This window comes from Myotis myotis, unplaced genomic scaffold (genome assembly GCF_014108235.1).
Source record: "Myotis myotis isolate mMyoMyo1 unplaced genomic scaffold, mMyoMyo1.p scaffold_m19_p_3, whole genome shotgun sequence".
Taxonomy (NCBI): domain Eukaryota; kingdom Metazoa; phylum Chordata; class Mammalia; order Chiroptera; family Vespertilionidae; genus Myotis; species Myotis myotis.
In genome coordinates, this window is record NW_023416335.1 from 61531500 (window position 1) to 61557746 (window position 26247).

The 26247-nt window shown below is 35.6% G+C and overlaps 1 protein-coding gene across 1 annotated transcript in view; it reads left to right on the forward strand.

Moving 5' to 3' along the window:
- DACH1 (dachshund family transcription factor 1) overlaps nucleotides 1-26247 on the forward strand; it is a 445250-nt gene that overhangs the window by 212525 nt on the left and 206478 nt on the right. The window contains exon 3 of the mRNA XM_036299959.1: nucleotides 18415-18576. Coding sequence (XP_036155852.1) covers nucleotides 18415-18576 — 162 coding nt within the window. The remainder of the gene's footprint in view (nucleotides 1-18414; nucleotides 18577-26247) is intronic.

Here is a 26247-nt window from a genome sequence, read left to right on the forward strand (position 1 = left end):
AAAGAGAAAGGTAAGGGTATTCCTTTTTAAAAAAAATAAGTTTAAATTAGATCTATTTGCCATGTGTTCTGGAAATCCAAATATCTTGTGATCTCTTGTAATAAGTATTTGTTATTTGATTTAAACCACACTTAGAAGTTAACAATGAAATAGTTTAACCTCTGTTTTATACAGTGAATGTTATCTATGGATATTTGGGATTGAAGCTTGATGTTGAGAGCAAATAATGTAAGGAAATAGGAAACACATCATACTCTTCTGAGAACAGATATTCTTCTCTTTAGGAAATAGAGAACCATCTAGTAAATCGTTGCTATAATATACTAAGTACTACTTACATACTGTGTAACTTGACAACTAGAAATTGTCAAGTTAGTGTGACAAAACTAGCCATTGGCCAAGAAACCAATGCACTGGTAGATATAACATAGCTCATATGAACTTAGTATTTATTTTTTCTAAAAGATTAAAGGGGAAATAGCTATGGTATTATTAGCCAATTGGATATTTTTTTATTTAGCTCCCACTATTTCTGTATATTTTAATGTAAATAAATAGTAAGTATAAAAAAGTAAATATCTTTGGGGGTCAAATAAGTGTTTAGAAAACCTATGAGATTGTGGTGGGATAGATGTTTTATAAAGGTAAAAGTGTATAGCCTGCCAGTGAAGAGACAGAAATTCTAGCTTGGTTTTGCCCTCTACTCATAATATTAGTTGGTCTAGAGAATATGATTTCTAAGACACCGCCAACTCTTAGGTCTGAATCTGATAATTTAGTGACCATCTATTTTAAATTTATCCTGTAGAATTTTTGTTCATATCCATGCAAGTGGATGGATCTTTTCATTGATGTGACTTTACATATTATATTTCTTATAATAAAATATCCTTGGAATCTTGGAATATTGATTTATGTATAATGATAATATGTAATATAATGATAATGTGATTTCTTTCATGTTTTTCTTGGCAAAATTTATATTCCTTTAATTAGAATTTGAATTAAAATTGTTCTTATCATTGTAAAATTGTTTTTATATGATCTTGAATTGTGAATATTCATGTCTTTGGATGTCAGTGGACATTAACAATAGCCTACGCGAATGGCCTGCTGATGTTGTGCCACGCACAGTTGAAGTTTATTGCATATTCTCCCTCATTTGATTTTCATTACCATCACAGCACGTAGATACTTTTATCAGTCCCATTTTTAGAGTAGTTAAGTGAATTGTCTAAGGTCACTTAGTAAGTTGCAGCATCTTAAACATTTGATCTAGAGTTATCCATGCAAGTACTTATAAAACAAAATTCCTTATGAGGAATATGCTTTCTACCAAGTTCCCTTATCGATCCCAGGAACTACCGTTGTAGGAACAGATTTATCGGAGTGATGTCATGCCCTGGCTCTGCCATTTGTTCTGAACTAGTAGTGGCAGCTTTATCAATAGTGGGGATAGTAATGCCCCTCCGCCCCCCCCCCAAAAAAAAAAGAAAAAAAATGCAGGGAAGGACCTGCTACCTTGGAATGATTGCAACACAAAGGAAGAAAACTCTCTTTATGGAACACCTGTGTAAGCTTTTCACACATCCTATATCATTTAATGTTCTCATCAATTCTGTGAAACACAAATAACAGGATTCTCTTTATAAGAGCTGGGGAAAAGTTAACTGAAGCTGATAGAAATTAGGTTTGCAAACAGAGGCCATCTACCTAATGGGAGAGAGAGGATTGAAACTTAAATCTTCAACTACAAAGCCTGCATTCTTCATCCTATATGGTATTTCTGCTATTGCTCTTAATTTTTAAACTTTATTAAATATTTTTTGTGAAGTAAAGAAGAGACCAAGCAGCACTTACATGGCTATAAACAGGTATACTCTTAAAGCTACTGTTGCCTGTGTGTTCCTTCAGTCTTCTCTCTTTTTCTTCCCTCTCTTTAGCTCTGCAGTTTTGTTTCAAGTTTTCCTATACCACTCTGCATCCTTCAAAAGGAATAACATGAGACAATACTTCTAGTACTGTACCAAGACATTGAGTAATATCACCACCAGTTTTCGCCATCTCACTGTCATAAGCAATGTTTACATGTATATTTGTTATAACTCAAATGTGACAGTTCCTTGGTGTTAGCTATCTTGTATATATTTTATTGTCTGACAATCAAATGAAGGACATCAGCTTATCATATATTCTATAGGCAAGACATCTGATGATTTATTCTGTAATATCTCCAGCTAAAGGTAGAAAAGGAAAGTAAAAGCAATTGAGTGCTAGTTCATATTTCTGTTTTTGGTTCCTCTAAATATAAAAATCAAGGTTACTCTTATAATTTTATGGAACTTTCCTGTACAAGGATTTCATTATGAGAAGTAAAATAATGCCTTGAGAAAAGCCATGATATTATCCTCTGCATCTAGGCACATGTTAACTTTTGACCAAGCATAGGAAAGATTTTAAATGATGGCAGATTTGGAATAGCAATGTAATTGGGCTTCTATTTGAGGCTATAAACTATTTTCTTCAATATTCCCCAATAAACTTTTATTACAGGCCAAGGTAGTTGCTATCCAATAACCACTTATCACTCCATTGCTTTATAACAAAAATCCTAACTCTATTGAGAAATTCATATTTTTCTTCCAACCATGTGCTTAAGAAGACTCAACACCGAGTTCCATTTCAGATATGAGTCTGAGAGACCCATTCCCTTTACCTATCATTGGGTTGGGCATAATTGGATGATACAGTTATGGCTAGTGAGTTCTGAGAGGTGAGTCTTTAGGATGTACCCTGGAAAATATTTCTTTGGGGGACAAAAAGAAATATATATATGAATATATATATATATATTCATATGTAAAATAGCTCCTCATTGTTTTGTTTGAATACACGGAATTATTGTAGCCCACTTGCTAACATATTGCAAGGTATTTCCCAAAATATTGAGGATGACTGCGAGGAAATATGGAAAGAATGTGGGTTCCAGACATTGTTAACCTATTGATTTAACCAGCTTAATTGTTTCCTGGAATTCTATGTAGAAGGACTACTATGTTTTTAGGATTATATACTTATTGTTTAACTTGAGGATTTTTCTTACTTGCTCACCACTTCCCACCCAGCTTTACGGATCACGCTTTGCAATGTAATGATATGTCAACACTTCACAGTTGTGACAATGTGCAGACCGCTTCAGTTGTCATCTGAGTATCATTTTTACATGTTTATAAAGTGATGTGATAGTGTCACATGACAGACATCAAGTAAAACATATTTGTAGTAACATTATAAGCATTGCATTCAGACATAAAAAAATAATAGTTTGGCTATAGCCTTAGGTATATTTAATGCTCTCATGACTTTTCTGTTTTCTTTTCATCTACTCTTTGCTTAGCTGTTTCCACAAGATGCCTAGATATTGGTAAATAGTGATAGCATATTTTCTTTGCTTTTTGAAATTTATCAAGATACACAATGGAGATTTTATTGCAATTGTCTTTCAGAATTTAATCAGAGTATATTTATGGTTGCAAATGTAGACCTAGAAATTATTCTTCTGTTACTAAAATGTTCCATTGTGGCATTCTTATCAGTATTGCAAATCATGATATATTGAATAAAACAAAATAATATAGAAACAATTTTTTCACTTAATGATATATAATTTAATTTCTTTTCAGGTATTTTTAGTGTGTTTTTGAATACTTTGACATTTTCCATATGACTAAAATTGACAAAACATATAAATCAACCTTCTTTCTAACAATGGTTCAACTTTTAGATTATGCTCAGATTGTCATACACAGATGGAAAAAGCCGGGGGAATGGGTCACTTTTGAAATACTTAGCTTTTCTTATGACATATATTAAACTCTCAGTGATAATCAACACTGTACTGCTGATTTGTTTTGACCGTCTCATTATTTGGAAGGAAGGCTATTGCAGAAGTTTTATGTCTATTTTTGGCCATGTTCAACTGGAAAGGGCATATTCCATGTCAAAGGCTTTTCTTGAAGGACTTACAAGCCAGAGCTCAGTGTCTGAGTTTGTTTCCAAACTTGAATTTCTCGAGTTTCAGAGAGACAGACTTCTATTAGGCCACCAGGCTAGCGCAGCAATGTTTAGTTATTATTTCAATCAAAGAACTGTGTTCCATTACCCTAGGATCTATGTCAAGCTGTGGATTAGGTTCAAAAACCAACAAAAGCTCCTGGTGGTTGAAAGATTATAAGTATTTTGCTACATTACTGCATTGCTGGCGTGAGCAAGTTCTTTTAGCATTTTAGAGCTTCCCAATGTTACAATTAATTAATTGTGTCTATGTAGTTAAAACACCAGTCAGAGTTACCATCTGCACTTTTAATGAATCCTTTGAATTCCCTTGATCTTTCTTTTCCTCTTTGTGCATTCTAACATAACTTTCCCAAACCCCTAAAACTTTGAAGAATGGAATAAAGAACCAGATTTGAGATACCTGGTCTGTTACTTTCTCAAGCTTCTCTGACCTTGGGGTCACTTTCTAAATGTACCTCAGCTTTTTAAAAAAATGGCAAATGGAGAAACTGTAATTAAAAAGCATGACTGTTCTTGCTATGATTCCTAAATCACTTACCCAAAAATGTATAGTACCTGTATTTGCCATTCACTATACACATTCAAATACAATGTTTCTTTTCTAGAAAGTTGATGCTGTTTCTTCATTTTTCTTCATATTTTATTCTTTTGATCCCCAAATATTGGGATGTATGTACACAAGTTAGGTAGAAAATAAAGTGGGGGTCAAAAATTATGTTTATCAATTGCTCTTTTGACGGTGTTTTTCAAAATGCTACCTTTGGGTAGCATTCCATGGATCCTTGCATGAAATCGAAACCTCACTGATTCTAAAACCCTCTACCAATTAATGGAAACTATCTCAATTTGCTTCAGATTCTGATATCCAGATTTAACCACATTTTTAGAAAGCGTGTTTTTAATCATCATTATTCTATGCATAGAACTGGACTTTAAAAAAAAAAATTCAGCATTTTTGTCCAAATGTCTTTAATCTCTATATTTTCCATTTTCTTCTAAGTCTCCCTCACTACTTTTGGCAAATATAGCAAAGAAGCATAGCTGCTGGTATAAATGCCCTTCATCCTTGACCCCTGTAGAACTCATTGCCTCCCAGCTGTGCGGAGTGTATTTCTTAGTAGGGAGCCCGGTCTTGCTTTCACCTGGTGCTGCTGGTGTAAGCAGCGATCATTTTTGCATTCAGAGGTGGCCAAGAGAGCATCCGGAGGACTTGTTCGAGGAATGAAGTAGAGCCCAGTTCTGTGGAAATGCTGCCAGGTGGGAAGAGGTTTGGGTGCCCTGCTGAGAGCATTGTGTTTAATGGGTGGAATCTGGGGGTGGGGTGGGTCAGTTAGGAGCACAGGGCTCTAGCCCTCCTCCTTTTCTGTTTGTGAGTATCTAAGGGAAGATGCAGAATATGGCTTCTTCCCTTTCTCACAGCTTATGTGGACTCCGTTGGTGATGCGAAGATCTGCCGTATTAATGCTGTGGTGTGCAGATACAGATGTTGAAATTGAGGTCATAAGTTTTATACTTTACACCTGAAAAAAACAGCATGTGAGTTCAGAACAACTCAATTCAGTTTCTTCTCTAGAAAATACTGAAAAACCAAACTACCCACAGGCCATTCAGTGTTGGTTGAGTGTCAGTTAGACAGATAGACTTGTCCCTCTTAAATATGTGAAGCGCATAACAATAAAATGAATTATTTTGCTACTACTGTTGTTTGTTTCTGAAAATAAAATAATTTTTGTACTAACATGGGGCAGATAGTACATAGACAACGTACTTATTTACAATGCATTTGGTGAATATTGAAACCACAATGGGATGTGCGCAATAATATTGAGACTCTAAGGCTCATGTTTTGCTCAGCAGGAGGCTGTGATTTCAGAGCCTTGTGGAGAACACACCATGTCTTCCTCCTCCTCTTGTAGTTTTACATTTAGCTAGAGAGGTTGTTCTCTAAGATTCAACACCTAAAGAATGCCTTTTTTCAGATTGTTCAAAGCTGACCTCTGCTTTTAGAAAAGTTTATCTGCACTTTTTCATCTGTTTGGAGACATACATTTTTGGTTAAGAGATCGAAGACAATCTTTCTTTGTCTTTTTCTTTCTTTCTTTCTGAGTGGGGGAGGTTGAGATAAAAAAGAATGACTGCCTTAAAAGTCACACATGGCTGTAATTTAAGATTTTTTCCCCTCTCATTGTCCGTAACAGTTGAAAGAAACCTTCAATGAAAGTTTATTAACTAGGCCAATGCCTGAGGCAATAAAGGTTCATTTATTACCAGTTTCTTGGCTGTTTTTCTTCTTCTATTTTTCGGTTAAACTCATAGCGTAAGATAATACTTCACAAAATTAAACCTTTGACCTTCTGTAGAGTTAAGTCTCCTTTGATTAGATAAAGTAACAATTTATGGTCCAGCATGAGGTTGCACATGAAATGAATAATGCAATAGACTCCGTGTGGACTGAGAATCTATTGCTTTTGAAAAGATGAATGCTGTTTAAAGGGGGAAAAGTCTGCTTAAGTGTGTTGTCTTTATTCAATATGCACTTTAGCAATATTTCAAAAGGCTTTACTTCCAATATAAAGTTATGTTTGAATCTTCTAATTCTCTTAAGAAAAATCTATGGTAAAAATACTGCAAAGAGCTTTTGTAACACTTTGTAGGATTGTCATACCAGTGATTATGCTGTACATCCCAGGAATTACAGAGGCTGAATTATAAAAGTAAATGATTGCATGAGAAAAATGACTATTCCTTTTATAAATGGAGATCTATAATAATGGGACAATTAAAATATTATAATTTGTGATAACGTTATATGCCACAACTAACATGGCTTACATCAAATTGATATTTAATAATTTTAATAAGAAGCAAAGTAAAAAAATAAAATATAAAAATAATAACATGAAGTTGGGTTCTTAATTTTAAAACCAATGTACAGGAGTTCAGATTCTGGTTATTATGATGTGGTAACCTTGTGAATAATACTAATGTTTTCAAATTTTTTTGCTTCAGTCATGTTATAAATTTGAAATGACATAACTCCTTGCCAAAAGAGTGACTGTATATATAATTTTCCCGATATTTCTCTCATTTTTCGATGTGTTCATTTCAAACTTGTTTGGGAAAATTGAGAAAAATCTCAAATTCATCAGTGAAAATACTTTATTAGGATTACTTGATTACTACAGAAAAGATACACATACTTTCAGACTCAGAATTGATGTTTATTTCTACCTTCAGCTCAGTGGAGATAGAGAAATGTGTACATAGTACAGGTCCATGTTTCTCACAAAGCTGTTGTGATTAGCTGATTGTTTAAATTACTAATTGACATGCAGAAGTTGAATGCTTGAGAGAAGTGTTTTAGTTTTAGATTGGTCTTTTTCAATTAGCTTAAATTATTTAAGGCGAATAAATCTACTGCAGTGATTTAGTTTCTTTTAATAGAATCTCATGGTACAACATAAATTAGGTCAAGAGAAGATTTTGGATCACAGAGCTACAGATTTTGCTCCTAAAATGAAGAGATATAAGAACAATTGAAGATTTGCTATGATTTACTAGTGTTTTGAAATAAAGTAAAAGGTTCCAGCAGAGTACACAAAAGGATCACATTTCTTGCCCAGTTAGGAAGTAAATGTTTCTTCCAGTTTGAATGATCTTTGCAGCAAAAAAGAGGAATGAATGATATAATACCAACCACTGGTAATTCTTCCTTGATGTCCATCTGTTCTGATTCTAGGTGAGCTGGGTTAAGTATACTAATCAAATATCAGAAGGGAAATAGCTTTAAACATAGCATTTATTTCTTGAACAATAAAGTATGATGTTGCCTCCAAATCAAACAATTTAAGTAATATGTCTAAGTTACACTCAAAAAAATTAATTTGGCTATGATTACAAAGGTATGCCAAAATAAAGGCTTCATTTATTTAACTTTCCACCCCCGAGGTGATGACAACTACTTGATACCTATATTTCTTTTGTATCTTCTCTATTGCATTGCCCTATTTGTTTTTCTAAATTAATCAGGATTGTTCTTTCCATAGTCCAGCATTAAAACTGTAAACCAAAACCTACTCTTCCAAGCACTGTTATGGGCCTATTACCAGCTACATTTTCCTTGTAACCAAATGAGAAAAACACCTGCTTTTTAGATAGGTATTATATAAATACAAGAATCTAATGACAAAGGTATGAAGAACATATTGCCTCAGCTAGCTTCTCTGTTCCTTTTGTTGTTCAGTGAATATGGTTGTGTATTGTTCCCAACCCTGACCCTGACCTCTATTTAGAAAGCATGTGTGTGTACAATTACATTCATTTCTTGGGTCTTTTCCTTACAAAAAAAAAGTTTTAAAAAGCTAATAGTTGGTCTATCTAAAAACTTTGGTGGCCACACCTACTCCAGCTGTTTCTATCTCATTGGATACGTTCCCCCCAATAAGATTTACATGTAAAAAGGGTTACCTATATTCCACATTTTTTTCTTAACTCTTCTCCTTACCAACAACTCCAGACTGATAGAGGTCCACATGCTACCTGGATTCTGGGAAAAGAAAAAAAAAAGGGGGGGGGACTCTTAATGAGTTATTAATGGATTTAGAAGAGAATTTACATGGTGTTCAGGAAAGGAGAAGAACATTTGGGGGAGATTACTCTCAAGCTAAAGTGCCAGTTAGGTGGCTCTTTTGCAGGAAGGTAAATTTACAACACCATTTCCTCTTTTCACTTATTATACTGCCTGAGCTGTCATCAATATATTGACAAGAAGTCTCTTTAAAAATGTCTTTTAGAATATCACATACTGTCAGATACTTTCAGGCTAGTAAGAGCCACCTGACTGGACTCAACTCATTGAATAATTTGGGGTAATGAGAAATGCAGCGGGAAGTCCAGGGAGGGTTGAGGGGCAGGAGGGAGGGGGGTAAGAGATCAACCGAAGAACCTGTATGCATGCATATAAGCATAACCAATGGCCGAAACCGGTTTGGCTCAGTGGATAGAGCGTCGGCTTGCGGACTGAAGGGTCTCGGGTTCGATTCCGGTCAAGGGCATGTACCCTGGTTGCAGGCACATCCCCAGTAGGAGATGTGCAGGAGGCAGCTCATCGATGTTTCTCTCTCATCGATGTTTCTAACTCTCTATCTCTCTCCCTTCCTCTCTGTAAAAAATCAATAAAATATATTTTTTAAAAAAATTTAAGCATAACAAATGGACATAAGACACTGTGGGGTAGGGGAGGCCAGGGGATTGTCAAGGGCGGGGGGGAAAAAAAGGACACATATGCAATACCCTTTGTAATACTTTAAGCAATAAAACAATAAAAAGAAATGTAGGGAATAGGAAGTGTTGGGCCTTAAACAAACATAAGGACATTTAATTCCCAGTTTATTGGAGAATGGAATAATAAGAAATAATAAGAAGAGTGCTTTAAAGAAAATTTGTCAAGTTGTATCTATTTCACTTTGTTTTAATTTTTTCTATATTCAAGATATATAGTGGAAAATCATTTATTTGCTCTTCTCTATTTCCTTGTTGTGTCATATCTAAGATATATGACCAGGCTAATATAAATATTGTATTTCACCAATAGCACAGGTTAAACATTTTGTGCATAGTTAAACTTGAATGATTATTTTTTGTGGCAAATATAGTCTCAATTTTACAAAACTGAATCACAAATGAACATTTAGAACAGGTTCCTAAGTGGAGTCAACTTATATTTGTGATATCACCTGAGTGTCTATAATCTTGACTTCCTATGCAATTCATAGCTACTTGAGCAAAGGTGATTAATTTTCTTTCAATGATTCTATAGGTTTCTGTGTACTCTTATTTTTGCATTTATTGACAGAGCTGGTGTGGTCAATGCTGAACAGGGAGTTAGGGGAATTGGGATTACTCTGTCATTATTTAATGGTGTGACTTTATAGAAATGATTAACCTCACTGCCCCTAAATTTCATCATCAGTGAAATAAAAGGGTTGTATTAAATAAAGTCTTGCTCATTTTCATGTTTTCTAAGTTTATACCCCAACTGGCTGTTAAGAAATACTTTTCTAAAGGTGATACTATTAAAAAAAAAAAAGGAGTAAAAGTGAGTTATTTAAGAACATTTGGTGTCTAGTTCAACTTTTCATAAATTGCATATTTTCTTATTTTAACCATAGTAATTTTAAATCTTCATTGATTACATTTCAGGCTGATTCTATGAATTAATGATCAGAAGCTGAGTATTTCAAAGACTTTCATGGAAATTCCTCAGTGATATACACATGGTCAAATGACATCCCCATGGTGCTCCCTCCTCCTGACTTTAGTACTGCTGTCATTCCTTCTCTCTGGGCGATTGCAGTTTTAAACTATTCAGAATAAAAATGCTACTTTTGATATCTATTTGATTTATTAGTCATTTTCAAATTATACACTCTCTACTATATGTTTCTTCAAATTCATGGGGTTGATTTGTTACTCCAAACATTTAAAAAATCTAATTAAATCAATTGAAGAACTGAAAACTGGGATAAGGAGTGTTTCCATTAATGGCCTCAAAGATCAATTTTCCTTTTCTCTCCAGAATATAAATGTGTTTCAAAGGGCAAGTAAAGTCAGTCTAATGGACATTAGAAGACAAATTCACACTCAAAATTTTCAATCCACCCTGATTCACAATTAAGTTACTTATTCTGGTTGCTTAACACTACCATTATTTAATCATGTAAGAGTGAGAACAGGCATGTTTCAGATCCAGTTTTCATTTATTTAGAAAATATTGAGAAACAAAATAACTGTGAAAATTAGTGTCAGTATCTTAGACAGCTTGTATTTCAAAAAGGAAAGGAAGAAAACAGAGTAAAAAAGCAAGTACTGGTACTTTCAAGTTGTTATATTGAGCCAAGAGTTCTTCTAAAACTTGGAGTGATTTCAATTGAGTTGTAATTCAAACTCATATGAAGCTTACAATGAATGCACCTTCAACAGAGTATTGCAGAGAGTCTATAGGAACTGTCAGGAGCAGAAAGATTACTTCACAGTAATGACTGTTGAATTGAACTATGCTTTTTGATGTTTTACTTCCCGAATTGAATTGTTAGACAAGATTAATTGCACACAGTGAGAGTTTTAAATGAATGACTATGTAAACCATTAAGTTTCTCTGTATGCTATTGGGGGGGGGGTGGAATGTTTAAATGAATAAATGTATTTAATGCACAAAATGCCTGGGCTAATTGTAAAATTCCTTTACTAACATCCTTTACTGAAAATTGAAACCCACTTTATTCATCTGTCTTGGTTATATTGCTTTGGGTTGAAGTAATTTAATATCTCTGCTTTCCACTAATCTTTTAGCTCAACAGAAGTAAACAATAGGTTTCATAAATTAAAAATACACTGTTCTGAACATGCTTATAAGATTAAAAAAACAAGGCTGTAAACATTTATGACTGAAACAAACTAGATTGTTCAAATACTGCCATGATGTATCATGTATATCAATATGGCACTGATATCAGTTAGAATGCAAACAAGGTTTTAAATGATGTGCCCCTTCATTTCAGCTGGAGATTCCGCTTCACACCATCTGCCTATCAGATGGTTAGGAACCAGGACTGCGTATTAATGCCACATGTTCGATTTTCCTCCTTCTTGTAATGGTTAGATTCATATTGCTAATAGCTGTGCATAAGCACTGTCGATGAAATTTCTGTGACTTTGGAGTGATGAGATATTTATAAGCTGCCTGTCTCCCTGAATAATCGGTAGGAAGAATGCCAGACATAAATAACTTATCAATTCCAGCATATTAATAATAACTACCATTGGCTGTAATCTACTGCATGTTTAAAATGGCTTCTTCTAAATTTGGGTAAAGAGACATAGGCTAATAAAAAGTCTATCATATGGAAGCTTTGAATGCGGACTATCTCTTGCATATAACCCATTTTATTTTACCTATTAAGTTTTGGGAAATGCATTTTATATGGAATGCGATGTAAAAGTAGACAACCTATCAAACATTTGGAAGTCATCTTGATGCCTTTGAAACCAAAGATCAAAGATTGGACCTTTCAAGTTAATGAGCAAACAAACAGATCAGAGAAAGAATTTGACAGCAATATGTCTTTTTTATTGATATTTATAATCTACAGTTGTAATCTACACTTTATAACTAGGGGTACTGACTTATTTGAAATAAATAGACTGGGGACTTTTCCTTTGTTAAAGAGAGTGATCAGGACTGTATACTGGCATTTGAAGGATTTAAAGGCTGTTTTGATAAAAGTTGAAAGCTGAAGAAGAAAGCTATCTTTGCAAAGTAAAATAAGGTACTTAAGTGGTAACAATGCCTGCTTTCCTTCTAAATGATAAACCTATGGATTGGTTTTCTGATATTGAACGTGAAGTAGTGGAGGCTTTGTATCAATGTAGCACAAAGTGCAGATTTTTGTGATTTTTTTTTGATGAATTTGATCAATGTAGTTTACTAAATCAAATGCTTTGATAGAAACATAATGTTTAGATCTCCAATTGTCTAATGGCTAAGTTTTCACTCTATTAGGTAGCTTTTGTCATATTTGCATTTTTGTGTGTAGCTGAGCAATAGCAAAACTAAATATAAGGACATGATGGATATTATGGGTTACTTGATAATAATTACTACCATTTTGCAGAGGGCTTAGTATGTGCCCTTACTGTAGCATATATTATTTCACGCATATTTTCTACTTCCCTATGAGATCAGAATTGGTATCTCAGATTTTAGCGATTAGGATTTTGAAGCCATAGGAATTATATAGCTTGCTGTGCAGTATTCCAGGTAAATTAGATGCATGTTGTCCAAAGTTTGTATGGTTTTTTGGAATGCTTTTTATTTTCAACCACCATATTTACTCCTTATATGAAACAGAGATTAGGTAACGAGGATTTCCCATACAGTTTTTTATTCAACAAGAACTTAAAAAAAATGTAGCGGAGCATCAGAAAGTGAAAGTAAAAGTACAGGAACTCTATAAGCCAACATAAAAATAATTTCTAACAATAACCAGTTTTTAAAATATATATAGAATTTGCTCTGATGGAGCAAAGCAGAATTGGGCCCCCAGCATTGAGTTTGTATGATAATTCAGACAATAATATGACTAGCAATGTTTCTAAATTCTGTGTAAAATCTATTCTTTTGTAAGAGAAGAGTTTGTTGAGATCAAATATAAATGAAAAAAAGAAACAAGTTATTTTTCATGATATAGACATTTGGACTCTAAGTTTGCTTGCCAACCCTTTTCCTGAGGGTCAATCAGACTTTTTTTTTTTGATAAATTTGATCAATGTAGTCTACTAAATCAAATGCTTTGATAGAAACATGATGTTTAGGTCTCCATTTGTCAAATGGCTAAATTTTCACTCTGCTATTAGGTAGCTTTTGTCATATTAGAGACTTATCCTTTCTCTGAAGGAAAATGTATTTTTTAAACAAAACATTTCTCAACTCATTATTTTCATCAGTAATTAAAGCTTCCCCATTGATGACGATGAAATTGGATTTAGAATCTCAAAGTAGAATCATATTACATTTGACTTCTCAGTTCAGTACATGTTTTTGTCATAGTATATGAGATACTACAAATATTCTTCGAGAGGAGAAAAAAGTGTGATTGGTGAGGTGAGTGGGTTAATCATTCTTTAGTATAAGAGATTTTTTTTTAAAAAAAATTCATTTTTTGATTTGTTCCTTGTTTTCCCTAATGAAAGAAAAAAAAAATCTGTCGAAAATGTGTGAACTAAATTCAGGATCAGGAGCAATTACGCAAGCTGTTTAAGTCACGATTACAGTAGATTCCAGATAGATTTATGGATGCAGTGTTGTTAGAGATGCATACATGTGTGACTCTGCTCGGAAACACAGAGAGGCGCTGCATGGCCTGGCTGTCCTCTGCTTCTGCTGTGGTAGGCGAAAGGCAGGAGACTCACTTCTGCCAAGTGCCGCACACTGGCGCAGTCGGTCTCAAACGCCCATTCCTCCATCCAACCTGATTTTGTATTTGAGTGCGTCCTCCTAGATTTGTATGCATATTCACTATTGAGAGCCACTGCGATGAGGCTCTGCTTAGTTAACAAGCTTTCACTGTAAGATGCAGACACACTTTAGTGTAAATGACTGTCATCAAGTAATGTAAGCTCATTGAGCATCAGATTAAACCTGTTGGAAGGTAGACACTGATTCCTCAGTCCTTCCCAGAAATAGTCTGTGGCTCTGACTCCAGGGAAGATAACCTCTACTTTTACCATGCACTCCAGCTACATCTCTATCTGGTGTAGAGTATCGCTTTAAGAAACACGGGATCACCTAGCTCAGCAGGAACAAGGGGTTGTTTTGACAGGGAAGGGCTAAAAGCAGTGGTAAAGTTGCAGTAGTGTAAGTGTTGAGTATTCAAGGAGGGGGCAACAAACATCTCCATGAAGCCGAGGCAAGGGGAGAAAGCTGAACTGAGGAAAGGACTAGGAGGAAGGAGAGAGAGAGAAGTGGATGGTAAATGTTGTGGTAGCCAGTGTTAACACAAGTAGACAATTCTTGATTACATGGAAAGTGGTTCACATTCAGAATTCTCTATGAAGTATAGAAGGAAAAAAGAAGTTATTTTGTGAGTTCATTACATTCATCCCCCCCCCCCAACCCCCGTAAAAGTAACTTTATTAGAGAACAAAATGTACAATGGGGCTTGTTTCTAAAGCAAGTTATAGGTTCTGTGCTAAGTTTGTACTATAGAGACAGCAAATTGGAGGGATTTGAGAGTTACATCAGATATTTGAAGGGGCCACTGCAAGGCCAACAGGAAGTGCAGGAAGTGCAGGGGTTGGGGTGTGAGGCTTTTGTGATCTTCTCCATCCCAGGCAGATGCAGCTTTGGTGAGATTCACTTTCTATTAATGAGATTTGCTACTCCTAGTAGATCCAGGTTAACTTTCACATAAACATAATGTTTCAAATTATTTACATTGATAGTGTCAAAATAATGACTATATTTCCCCTTTGGTTTTCCAATTAATCTACTTTGAGAAGCATTTTTTTCATTCAGTGACAATTTGTGCCAGGCATTGTGGTAGGTGTTTGAGATGCATATTCTAAGGAAGTATTTCTGTCCATTCAGTATTATAACCTAGTGGAAGGAGCTAACCCTAAAACTACCCCAGTACCACAGGCCCTCTCTTAAAAAAAAAAAAAAAAAAAAAAAGTAAAAATAGTTTAAGGGACTGAGTTTCACTTCTCAGATTGCACATTAACATGATGTGAGGAGCAGTAAAATGAACCCAAAATATACAAATGCAGGGCCCCAGTGAGAATCTCAGAGGATAGAACTCAGCTATTTGCACATTTTAAAACTCCAGGGTTGATTCACAGCACAGAGGATGGCAGACTCATACAGCAGGGGTGAGAACACAGGCAAGTGATGGCTAGCTCTACTCTGTAGGAGTGGGGTGGGGAAGGTCAGCCCTTTAAAATAAGTGAGTTTTGAGCTGATTCTTAAAATGTTGGTAACTGTTTCCCAGGTAGGCTGAAGAGTCAGGAACCTTAGCCTGCTTCTCCTAGAGCATAATATTTAAGCCACCGCATGATGGAGGCATAGGTGGATCTGGAGTAGGGGGCTGGAGAGCTTTTCTAGAAAGTGGGAATAATGCAAAGTCTGGCTTGAAAGAAGGAATATAGGCCTTTAGAGGAAGTGGAAGAAGGCCTATATGTCTGGAGCACAGAGATCAAAGGGAACTTGAGGGAACAGATGACGTTACACAGATAGGTAGGAACTAAGCACAAAGGACCCTCACAGCCAGGCAGAGCTTCCAACTAGCACTTAAGAACGGCCATTGTATGTCATGTTGGATTTTTATTTTCATAAGGTTACATTGACTGCTAAGAGATTGGAGGGGGAGGAAGTGAAATCTGTTAAGATGCTATTACAGGATTCCAGGGACGAAAAGTTGGCAGTCTGCACTAGGGAAAATCAGTGGGAATGGAGAAAATTGGGTAGATTTGAAGGTTATTAAAGAACTAAATGTGTGTGACACACACACATTATATGTTATGTCATTTGGAATTTTATTAGAAATGTACAACTGGGGAAACTGTCAAGTGGAAAAACAGAAGAGCACCATAACTTAGATTAGAGAGATGATAAAATTACTAAAAGTATTTTTAAAAAGTTGACAATGAATGTAGTCAGCTAAGGAGAAGTAGATTTCTTCTATCTGAGGGAACTGCAGTCAGCCATGATGTCCATACCCTGGACTGCACTTGCCTATTGAGGAGCTAGAATGCATGGCATGACTAGTTTTTACTCAACATGTGGCTTTCTTCACCTAGTTTATCTTATTTAAATCTCATACTACCCCTTTGTGAATATAATGGTTTTACAGATGAAGAAACCATACTCAAGAAGATTTTATGGCTTCTCCAATGCCATGTCATGCATAGTTATGTTTTATGCTACTGAATTAGATTCAGATATTCAGTATAATAGCAATCATATCTCAAGTTGTAGGTTTGTCTTTTTTATTCAAATACTACATGTAAATCAAAGTTAAAGGCCCTAGAAGTGTCATAACTTGGAGATGGAATAACATTAGTCAACAAAGAAAAGGGACAAGTAGAATGTGCACATTTGTAACAAGTCAAAGTTGAGGAAAAGAGATTTTCTGGGAAACACTAAGAGAACTTTAAGAGAACAGGAAAGAAAATATTCTGGAACATCTTCGAAGGAAATGAGTAACTGGGGAGAAAATTCAATCATAGGAAGATGAGAGAATCATTTCAAGTTGGAACTTAAAAGGCAATAAATGCTAGCTCCAGACCCAGAAGAATTGTTTGAATTTAGATCAGTGCCTTTTGCGGGGGAGTGGTTATCAAGTTTTCATGCAAAGATCTAATCTGAAGGTTTTGTGTTGGGGTGAAGGTAGTCAAGACCTCTTTGGTTTGATTTGAAGGAAAGGTGAGCTCTTCTCCTAATCTCAAAAAAAAAAAGAGAGAGAGAGAGAAAGAGATTTCTACAGAAAAATACTTTCTTATAATTCCTGAGGCTATAACTTATTTGCTGTAGTAATCAAAAGTGATGATTAGTGGGGAGGAAAAGGAGAGAATTGTGCAGTCTCTAATCCACCAGCTGGAAGTGGAAATAAATCACATAAATAAATTTAAACCAGGCTGAAGAACTGTAGTCAGAAACTTTGAAGCAGTCATAGTAGAAATATAGAGGGAGATGGTGGTGGTATATATTGTCTCATGGACTATTAAAGTTTTACAATGAGGAGAGATCATATATTTCAGTGTATGATTTTTTGCAGATGAGGAATGCCAAGATAAAGTGAATTGCCTTGGTAACAATTCAAACATTTAGCCCAGCTGGTGTGGCTCAGTGGTTGAGCATGGACCCATGAAGCAGGAGGTCAGGATTCCATTCCCAGTCAGGGCATATGCCTGGGTTGTGGGCTCAATACCCAGGAGGCAGGCAGGGTGCAGGAGGCAACCGATCAATGATTCTCTTTCATCATTGATATTTCTATCTCTCTCCTCCTTTCCCTTCCTCTCTGAAATAAAAATATCTTTTAAAATTTCAAACATTTAAAGAAAATAAACATTCCCCTGCTCAAAAACCTCAGCTGGCTATGTCTATACTATACATAAAGCGTGGCCTTCCTTTCCTGCTCTTTTATAACCTGATCAACTCTATTTCTAATCTCACATCCACTTCTACCTTCTGTTCTCTGGCTGAACAGAGACAGGTCGCTCTGGACAAGCATAATGGCCTGTGTCAGGGAAGTGAGTCATGGAGCAAGGATGTTCCAGAAAAGGGGAACAGCATGTGTGAAAGCACAGGCTTCGAGAGGCAGGGCATGTGTAAGTTCTGATGGCATGTTCGGTGTAGCTGGAGTGTGGCATGAAAATGAGCAAACTTTAGGTGACAAGGTAGGATTACTCCTTAGGGTAAGACTTGGTGAACTGTTACGCAGTTCCAATTTTTCCCCCTTTAGGCAGCTGGAGAGCATTTTTAAGCAGGGAATGACATGTTCACATTGGTTTGTCAGAGAGGTAATTCTGGCTGCATTCTACTACTATCCTTCTTTGTATGAATTATGTTTCTGCTAATATTTAATTTAGGAGTTTAGAGAGCACTCTCCCATTTATATCCATTTTTTTTTGGCTAGGTGGGGATGAATATATGTTATCAAAGTATGGCATAAAGGAGTCAGATACTTAAATGTGTTTGTATGCCTGTTATATAAAGCACATGAACTATTACATCAAAAAATCCGATTTTGAATTACCTCATTTTTAATTTATTCTTTTAAGGTCTGACAGCAGCAGCTGCAGCGGCTGCCGCTGCTACCAATGCGGCGATTGCTGAAGCAATGAAGGTGAAAAAAATCAAGTTAGAAGCCATGAGCAACTATCATGCCAGTAATAACCAACATGGAGCAGATTCCGAAAACGGGGACATGAATTCAAGCGTCGGTGAGTTGTATGTTCACTGAAATGCATTGCAATCATTTTGCTACCAAATTACCTTATTTTCCAGAACAAAACTATTGGTTACCCATTCAAAAAGTTGTTCCTTTTATCTCCAAAACAATGTATATTTTGAAGATACTACTTAGCTTCTAATAACATGCAGTTTAAATAAATAATTAGCAACATTATTTTTTATTATAAGATCAACTTTATGCCTGCAACTTCTATAAGCATTCAGTTAACATATTTTATAATACAAATAAGTTTTAATAATCAGAATTCTAAAATATTGATTATGGGTAAGGTGGCAGAAGAATATTTACAAACAAAATCATACTCTTTCCCTTTTTTATTCTTAATGTGTTTCTTCTTCAATAAGAAATTTGCTTTAGCAGCCAACATATAACTTAATCCTTTCATGTGATGACAAGAATAAGAATTATGTTGATAATTAATTTTTTCTATATACAACTATTATCCATTTTTCTCATATTAGATATGTAACTTTAATTTCTTTTGATTTTTTTTTCTTGTGGTATGGAGAAAAGATGAAAAGTTTGCAGTCACTATTAAAACCAAAGGAACAGTTTTTTTTTTTCTTTGCAGAATTCACCTGGGTAATCTGTTTTGTCAAAAACAATGAAATTACTTTTCATTGACATCGTTAGTATCCATGTGTTGGTCAGACACAAAATTTTATCCTGCCACGGCACTGTGTGGTTCCCTTTAAAATGTAGAAATCATGCTCAAAATATAATTTACCAAGAGAAGTTTAGATGCCATAAGATGTGTGTAAGACACTATTTCTACCAAATGTTCACACAGGACACAATCATTCATGACAGTTCCATTAAGTTTTCTTTTCCATGCATGATTTTAACAGATTATTTCTTTATATAATGAACTCTCCACTTTCAGTACATTGGTGTGGTTAAGGATATATGGGGGAATACTATGGATAGAAAAACATCAATGCTTGCATTTGTGGTGCTTCCAGTGAGAATATAGGGGCAGCAGATTCTTTACGTCATTCACATGCATAAATTTAGACCTTTAAAAGTTAAAAACTTGCCACTGTGTGAACATCTGAAAGGTGTCATTGCTCAATTTAGGTGTATGGAAGAAAAGGTATTTTCAATTGGTTAGAGCATAGTCTCACTACACCAGGATTGAGGGGTTCCATCCCTGGTCAGGGCACATACAAGAATCAACCAATGAGTGCGTGAGTAAGTGGAACAACAACCCAAATGTTGTTCTCTCTCTCTCTCTCTCTCACACACACACAATCTCTCTCTTCCTCTCTCCCTCTCCCTTTCTCTTTCTCTCTAAATATCAACACATAAAAATTTTATAAAAATGATTGAAGTAAAATGAATTATAACTAGAGCAAAATTAGACACCTATATAAATTTTAATTATTATTTTGAAACAATCTCAATTGTTATCAAATTTTAGAAGAGTGAGATTTCAATGCAGGCTATTCTTAATAGTTGGTTTTGGGAGGAGAGATAAACAAATTATGCATTTTAATAATATTTAAAGCAAAATATATTAAAACATGATACTTCTGTTCAAATTTCTGAGCAGCAGAGCAGAAATTTGACTTTGGAGAAACCAGCAGGCATGAGAAAAGGAGACTACAGCTCATAATTAAGCATTGACATCGACTTAATAATTAATATTATAGAATAATATTTGCCTACTGACTTAATAATAGTTTACCTTCATTATGTGGGTACATAGGGTATCACATGATACTTAAAAAACAATTTGAATTTTCTTTTTGTTTTATTCGGAAGAAATCACTTTTCTTTCATTAAAGTATTTAGTTGGTAGACAATATTGTTTTTCAGTTTTGACACCCATCATCCAACACCAATTTAAACCAGAGCAGAAATTTAATTGAATCTTCCTAGAGGGTCTTAGTATTTTGGGGTTGTTGTAATATTGGTGTCATTGCTAGTCCTTAGGCATGTAAATCATTTATTTACATATCAATAGTTGATTTGAGGTGGAAATGTTGTATTTGTTATTTTTATTCTATTGTCTCACATGCTACTGTCCTCTAAGAATTTATGACTTATTATCCTTCCTGAGCACACCCCCTGCCTTCCTCCTTTATCTAGAGATCAGGAAACTAGAGTTTGGGGGAAGGGGAGGGTACAAGGCCATGGTAGGGGTGGGTATTGAGCTTGTATAGATCAAAGTGCTTGGTGAATTAGCAGTTGCTTTCTATGGGCCTAGTCTTCTCTGATTCTGAGAACACCACTTGCCTCTTGGTAAGTGTTCAATAATTACTTGGTCTGTGACTTTGCAAAGTTATGGAAAATTCAGAGCATAACATTTCAAATCTGGAAAATGGCTTAAATAATAGTATTACATCATAATAATTCAAGGAGATCATATTTGTCAAGTGTTTATCACTTTATTTATTACCACGTCTGTTTTTCCCTTTGGACACCAGTAAGATTTGGTATTGCTTTGGCTATTATTATTATTTCTCCAAATTTACCCTTTTGAAAATCACCTTTGTCCTCTTTTTACAGTCAGTAACTGCTTCCTCCTCTGTTTTCCTATTATCTCTGATGGGTGTTATTTGTTAAACTACTGGCCTGTGAGGAAACCTGGGGGAGCTGTTATGTCATTTGAATTTTGTTGTAAGTTTGATTTTAGCTCATTCTAGGAACACAAAAATGATCATACCACAGTCCCAGCACGTAAGAGGCATCCAGTTAATGGGTGGGGTGGCTTGGTGTGTGAACTCTGGGAGGATGTGCTGGATCTTTTAGGAACATCGTTAGCATGAGCGGCTCAGGAAGTTGTATTGGAGCATAAGAATTCCAGGAGGAATCCCAAGAATCTCTAAGGCCAGTATTTCAGAATACAAGCTTACTGATCTCACAAATCTATCAACTGGCTCTTTGAAGTAGTAAAACCCCTCAGAGAGGTGCCACTTAATGATGTATTGTTGCTCCTTAGCTCTGCCCAAATCCAGTGACAATTTTGAAGCTATTTCGGGGTTCTTTTTTTTCTTGCACTCGCCTGGCTCTCATGTTTTGTTGCACATTTCAGATTTTCCTATGCAAGAACACTGTTTTTTCCCTTGGTTGTAAATAAACTCATTATCTGAGGAAACAGAATTTTGGGGGGCTTGGTTTGGTTCCATCTGGCTTGCTGGACTCAAGGGATATTTTTATTATAAAAGTCCCCTTCCAGTTCTTAATATGAATCACAAAAATTAGCCAAACAAAGGTGTTTAAAGAAACTTTGACACTGACAAATAAGTATGGTGCATTCCAATTTTACCTGGTGACCTTGAGCTCACGTCTTTCCAACAGAGTGATCACTTTAGGAAGAACTGAGAACTTCAGGATAGATCTGAGTGAGGCATCAGCATGCTGAGTAAAATATATGGCCATGTCGCCATTCTCCCTCATCCACAATCAATTGGATTCTTTTAGTTTAATATTTACTCGCTAAGATGAGATGCTAGTCTGCATGGTGATAAACAGTCAGCTCCTGGCATCTGAAGGTGACCTGTCAGTTCATATGGACAAATCTCCTGCTTACTGAAATGTACAAAATAAATCATTAAAGCAGGCAGGTGCTCATTCCCAGATTTAAATCACCATAGATTTATGATTTGAATTAATGCTTCATTTGGCCATAGAAATAGATGCTGAGACAAATGATATGCACTGGTTGGGACTTCCATACTGTAGCCATCCTGATATTGATTACCGAGATGTCTTTGCAATCTCTTGTTTATATCAAGTACTATCTTGTGACAGGTTGGCTGATATGAGCTACATTGCAGATAAGAAGGAAAAATGCCCTGGATTCTTTTTAGTGGCAACACTATCCACAACATTCAGGCCAGATAAATTGCTATTTTTTTGCTTTAAGGACTGATCTACATAACCAGCTTAAAACATGCTGCTGCTTGGAAATTGGGGCTGGGATAATGGAAAGGCAGAATTTAAAACCGGTGAACTCAAGGTCAATTCCATAGTATATCTAGTTGTGTGTTTTTATCTGCTTATTATTTTTTTGTCATCATGAACATTTTTGAAGACACTAAATTAAGCACAATTGATTTAATCTAAATAAAGGAAACTTAATTTTACTTCTAGTTTTGAAATGCTGTATAAATATTGACATAGCTAGCATCTCTTAATAGTTTCTGTGTTATTTAAATACTTGCTAAACCTAATATCTTACTCCCTTAACTAATGACAACATAGGAAACTACTCTTTAAAGATAAATACATTAAATACTATTCCCAAGTCTGAGACTTCGTGGACTTAATTTACCAAGAGACAGGAAAAGACTGCATTTTTTTTTTTTTACTTCTCTTAACATTTTATTTAAGGAAAACACTATGTACACAGTTTAAAGAATACTCAGAGGATTTAAGAGGGACCTTTGCCACAAGCTAATATCTGACTCACAGAACTGGTAAACAGCTATCAACAATAGTAGATTGCTTGCTTAGTAGGAAATGAGTTCATATCTATTCAACATGTGATCTCAAAACAGATGTCCTGAGAAAATCTTATTGTTTAAACTATAGTCATAATCCCCAACTGCTGTTATTTCTTTAAGGAAGTGAAGTAATCTTGAGACTTCGGTCTTTTCTCTTTCTGAACATTGTGAAGTAAGTGTCCACGGATGCAGTGATCCACGAACCTGAACACATTTCAAAACCTGCAATGTAGGATTCTTTTTCATTTTCTCAAACTTGCAATAGTTATAGGATGTAGGAGTTTCAATTAAAAACAAGAACTTGAGTTTGGTATTAACAGCTGGGTTTTTCAGTTGTGTTCTTACTCCTTACTTTGGTTCATCAGCCAAAACAAAACAAAGCAAATGGAACACAAACAAAAAACAAGCCAGTCAGATAGGGAGATAAAACAGATAGGGAGATAAAATTATCTTCCCCAGCTGACTATTCCTTCTCTCTCTCTCTCTCTCTCTCTCTCTCTCTCTCTCTCTCTCTCTCTCTCTCTCTCTCTCTCTCTCCCTCCCTCCCTCCCTCCCTCCCCCTATTCCTACAGAAATAGAATAGTTTACACTGTAGTACTTTCTTCTCAGTCACGGAAGGAAAAATTAATTTTATGATTTCAGGAAGAAGTCTTGGAGACCTTGAGAAAGCAAATAGAAGGAAACTGAGAACACAGGCCACCACACAGAGCTCTGCAGTTGCACATTGGATTCTCTGCCTTGGCAATGTTAATGAACCTCAAATCCTTCCTATAATTAGATGAGGGAATTGCTTATATTTTCAAACAGATGATGCTGCTATAATGAAACGATTGACAGGGAATTTAAGAGTGTCTACAGTAGTCATTTGGTTTCTGTTATAAAAAAAAAAAGTTTAAAAAGAAGATTGGCTTTAGACATAGGTCCTGAGAGAGGTAGTCATTTACATAGCATACTATGACAGGTGTCTTTGTATAGTAGGGAAATAAATTGGAAGACTAGAGAAATGATGGGCAGGTATACGCAAATTTTTGGGGAGGAGGGTGTCCTATGCTTACTCTGCTTAGGTTCTTTAAAAGGGGCCGAGACTCCAGAGATGGATCCGGATTGAGTGCACAGCTGTAACTGCTGATGAGCTAATTGCTCCTTATCTCTCAGCCCCATTCATCTTCATTTTTTACCAATTACTGAGAATTATCTGTGTTCTCAGTTGGATATGAGAGTTAATCCTTTTTGGTTAAGCTGGCAGTACTGTGAGCAGATTCCAAATTGGTGGGTGAAAAAGCCAAAGCTAGCTTGCTCTAAAAATGTCTCCAGTTCAATTACAGTATCACTGATTCATAAGAAATTTGCCATTGTTTAACAGATTAAATATGGAAAGTTTTTTTTTTTTAACTTTCTTAATGTTTCTCTGCCTAACAATGATTTTTAAGATCCTTCTTCCTGTCTGATGAGTAAAAGTTAGCCACATTAACAGGCAGGGTCTTGTAAACATGGAAACACACAAGATGACCCTAAAAGGCCAGAGGATTCTGACACATGCAATGAGAAATCTTTTAGAACTGATAGCTGTCAATTTATATATAAACAGTTGGAATCGATGGTCTTGCTCTCTGTGGCTTCACATATGGCGAGGGAATGTGTGTCCAAACATAAACCTTTTCACAAATGTCACATTAGTGGAATTTTAATGGAAGGACCACATAAGCATCTCCTGAAAGCGTACAAACTGCCATGGTTTGTAATTCAACTGATTGTGAATAAGCCATATGGTTCACATCATTCTCTATGCAGAAGATGTCTTCATAGCCTGACATTTCAAACAAAATTGCTTATTCCAACATTAAAAAAAAAATTAAGAATAATAACTTTCCTTTCAGAAATTTTAATGCTTTTGTAAATACTTAACATTTCTGGCATTTTTCTTCATTAAGTACTTATAATAAGTAATGTAATATAAACATATAAAGAATAGCTAATTTTAAACAAAATTATCAAAAAATCATTTTTAAACTTTGAACATCTTATAGCATAATCAAGATAAGTTTTTCTAGATGTTCTAAAAACTGATATAGGAGAGTAGAGAGCAAAATATATCAGGAGATTTAGCTTTTAGTCATCACGAAGCTAATAGGAAAGTTAGCTACTTAAATAAGTCTCTTAATTTTCAGTTCTCTTATTTAATAAATAAGGTGCTTGATGCCCAATTACTCTCTTGACTCTAAAATTCTTTGAAATCTCAATAGGAGATGAAAGGCAAAAAGGTATTCTTTAGAGTGATTTCTTTTCGTTCCTTTTTTTAAATCCTCACCCAAGGAGTAAGGATATATATATATTTTTCCATTTATTTTTAGAGAGTGGGATGAGAGGAAAGAGGGGACAGAGAGAGAGAAACATCGATGTGACAGAGACACATCAATTGGTTACCTCCCACACATGCCCTAACCAGGGGTGTGGATTAGACCTGAAAGCCAGGGTATGGGCACTTCACTGGGAATCAAACCTGCAACACTCCTGTTTGTAGGCTGACACTAACCAATGAGCCATGCCAGCCAGGGCTAGAGTGATTTCAAAGGCAAAATAGAAACCTGAAACAACCTAAATGCCTAAAACAAGGCATTATTGAGCATATTATAATACATCATTTCATATTATAATATAACTAGAGGCATGGTGCATGAAAATTCATGTACTTGGGAGGGGGAGTCCCTCAGTCCGGCCTGCACCTTCTCACAGTCCAGGACCCCTTGGGGGATGTCCACCTGCCAGCTTACACCTACTCCTTGGGGGGATGGGGCCTAAGCTGATAGTCAGATATCCCTTTGGCAGCCCAGGAGCCCTTAGGGGGTGTCTGACTGATGCAGGGAGTGGGCCTAAGCTGTAGCCGGACATCCTTAGCTCTGCTTTCACCACTGCCACCACCAGCCTGGCTTGTGGTTGAGCGGAGCTCCCTGTGTGGGAGCGGCACACTGACCACCAGGGGGCAGCTCCTGCATTGAGTGTCTGCCCCCTGGTGATCAGTGCGCACCATAGCCACCATTCCCGCTCGTTCCACCATTAGGGTCAATTTGCATATTACCCTTTTATCATATAGGATATTTCACATATTATCTAACCATTACATATGGTGAATAGGGTAGAAAATATTTATTCTGGATATAAGAAAAATAGATGATATAGAATTTTATACT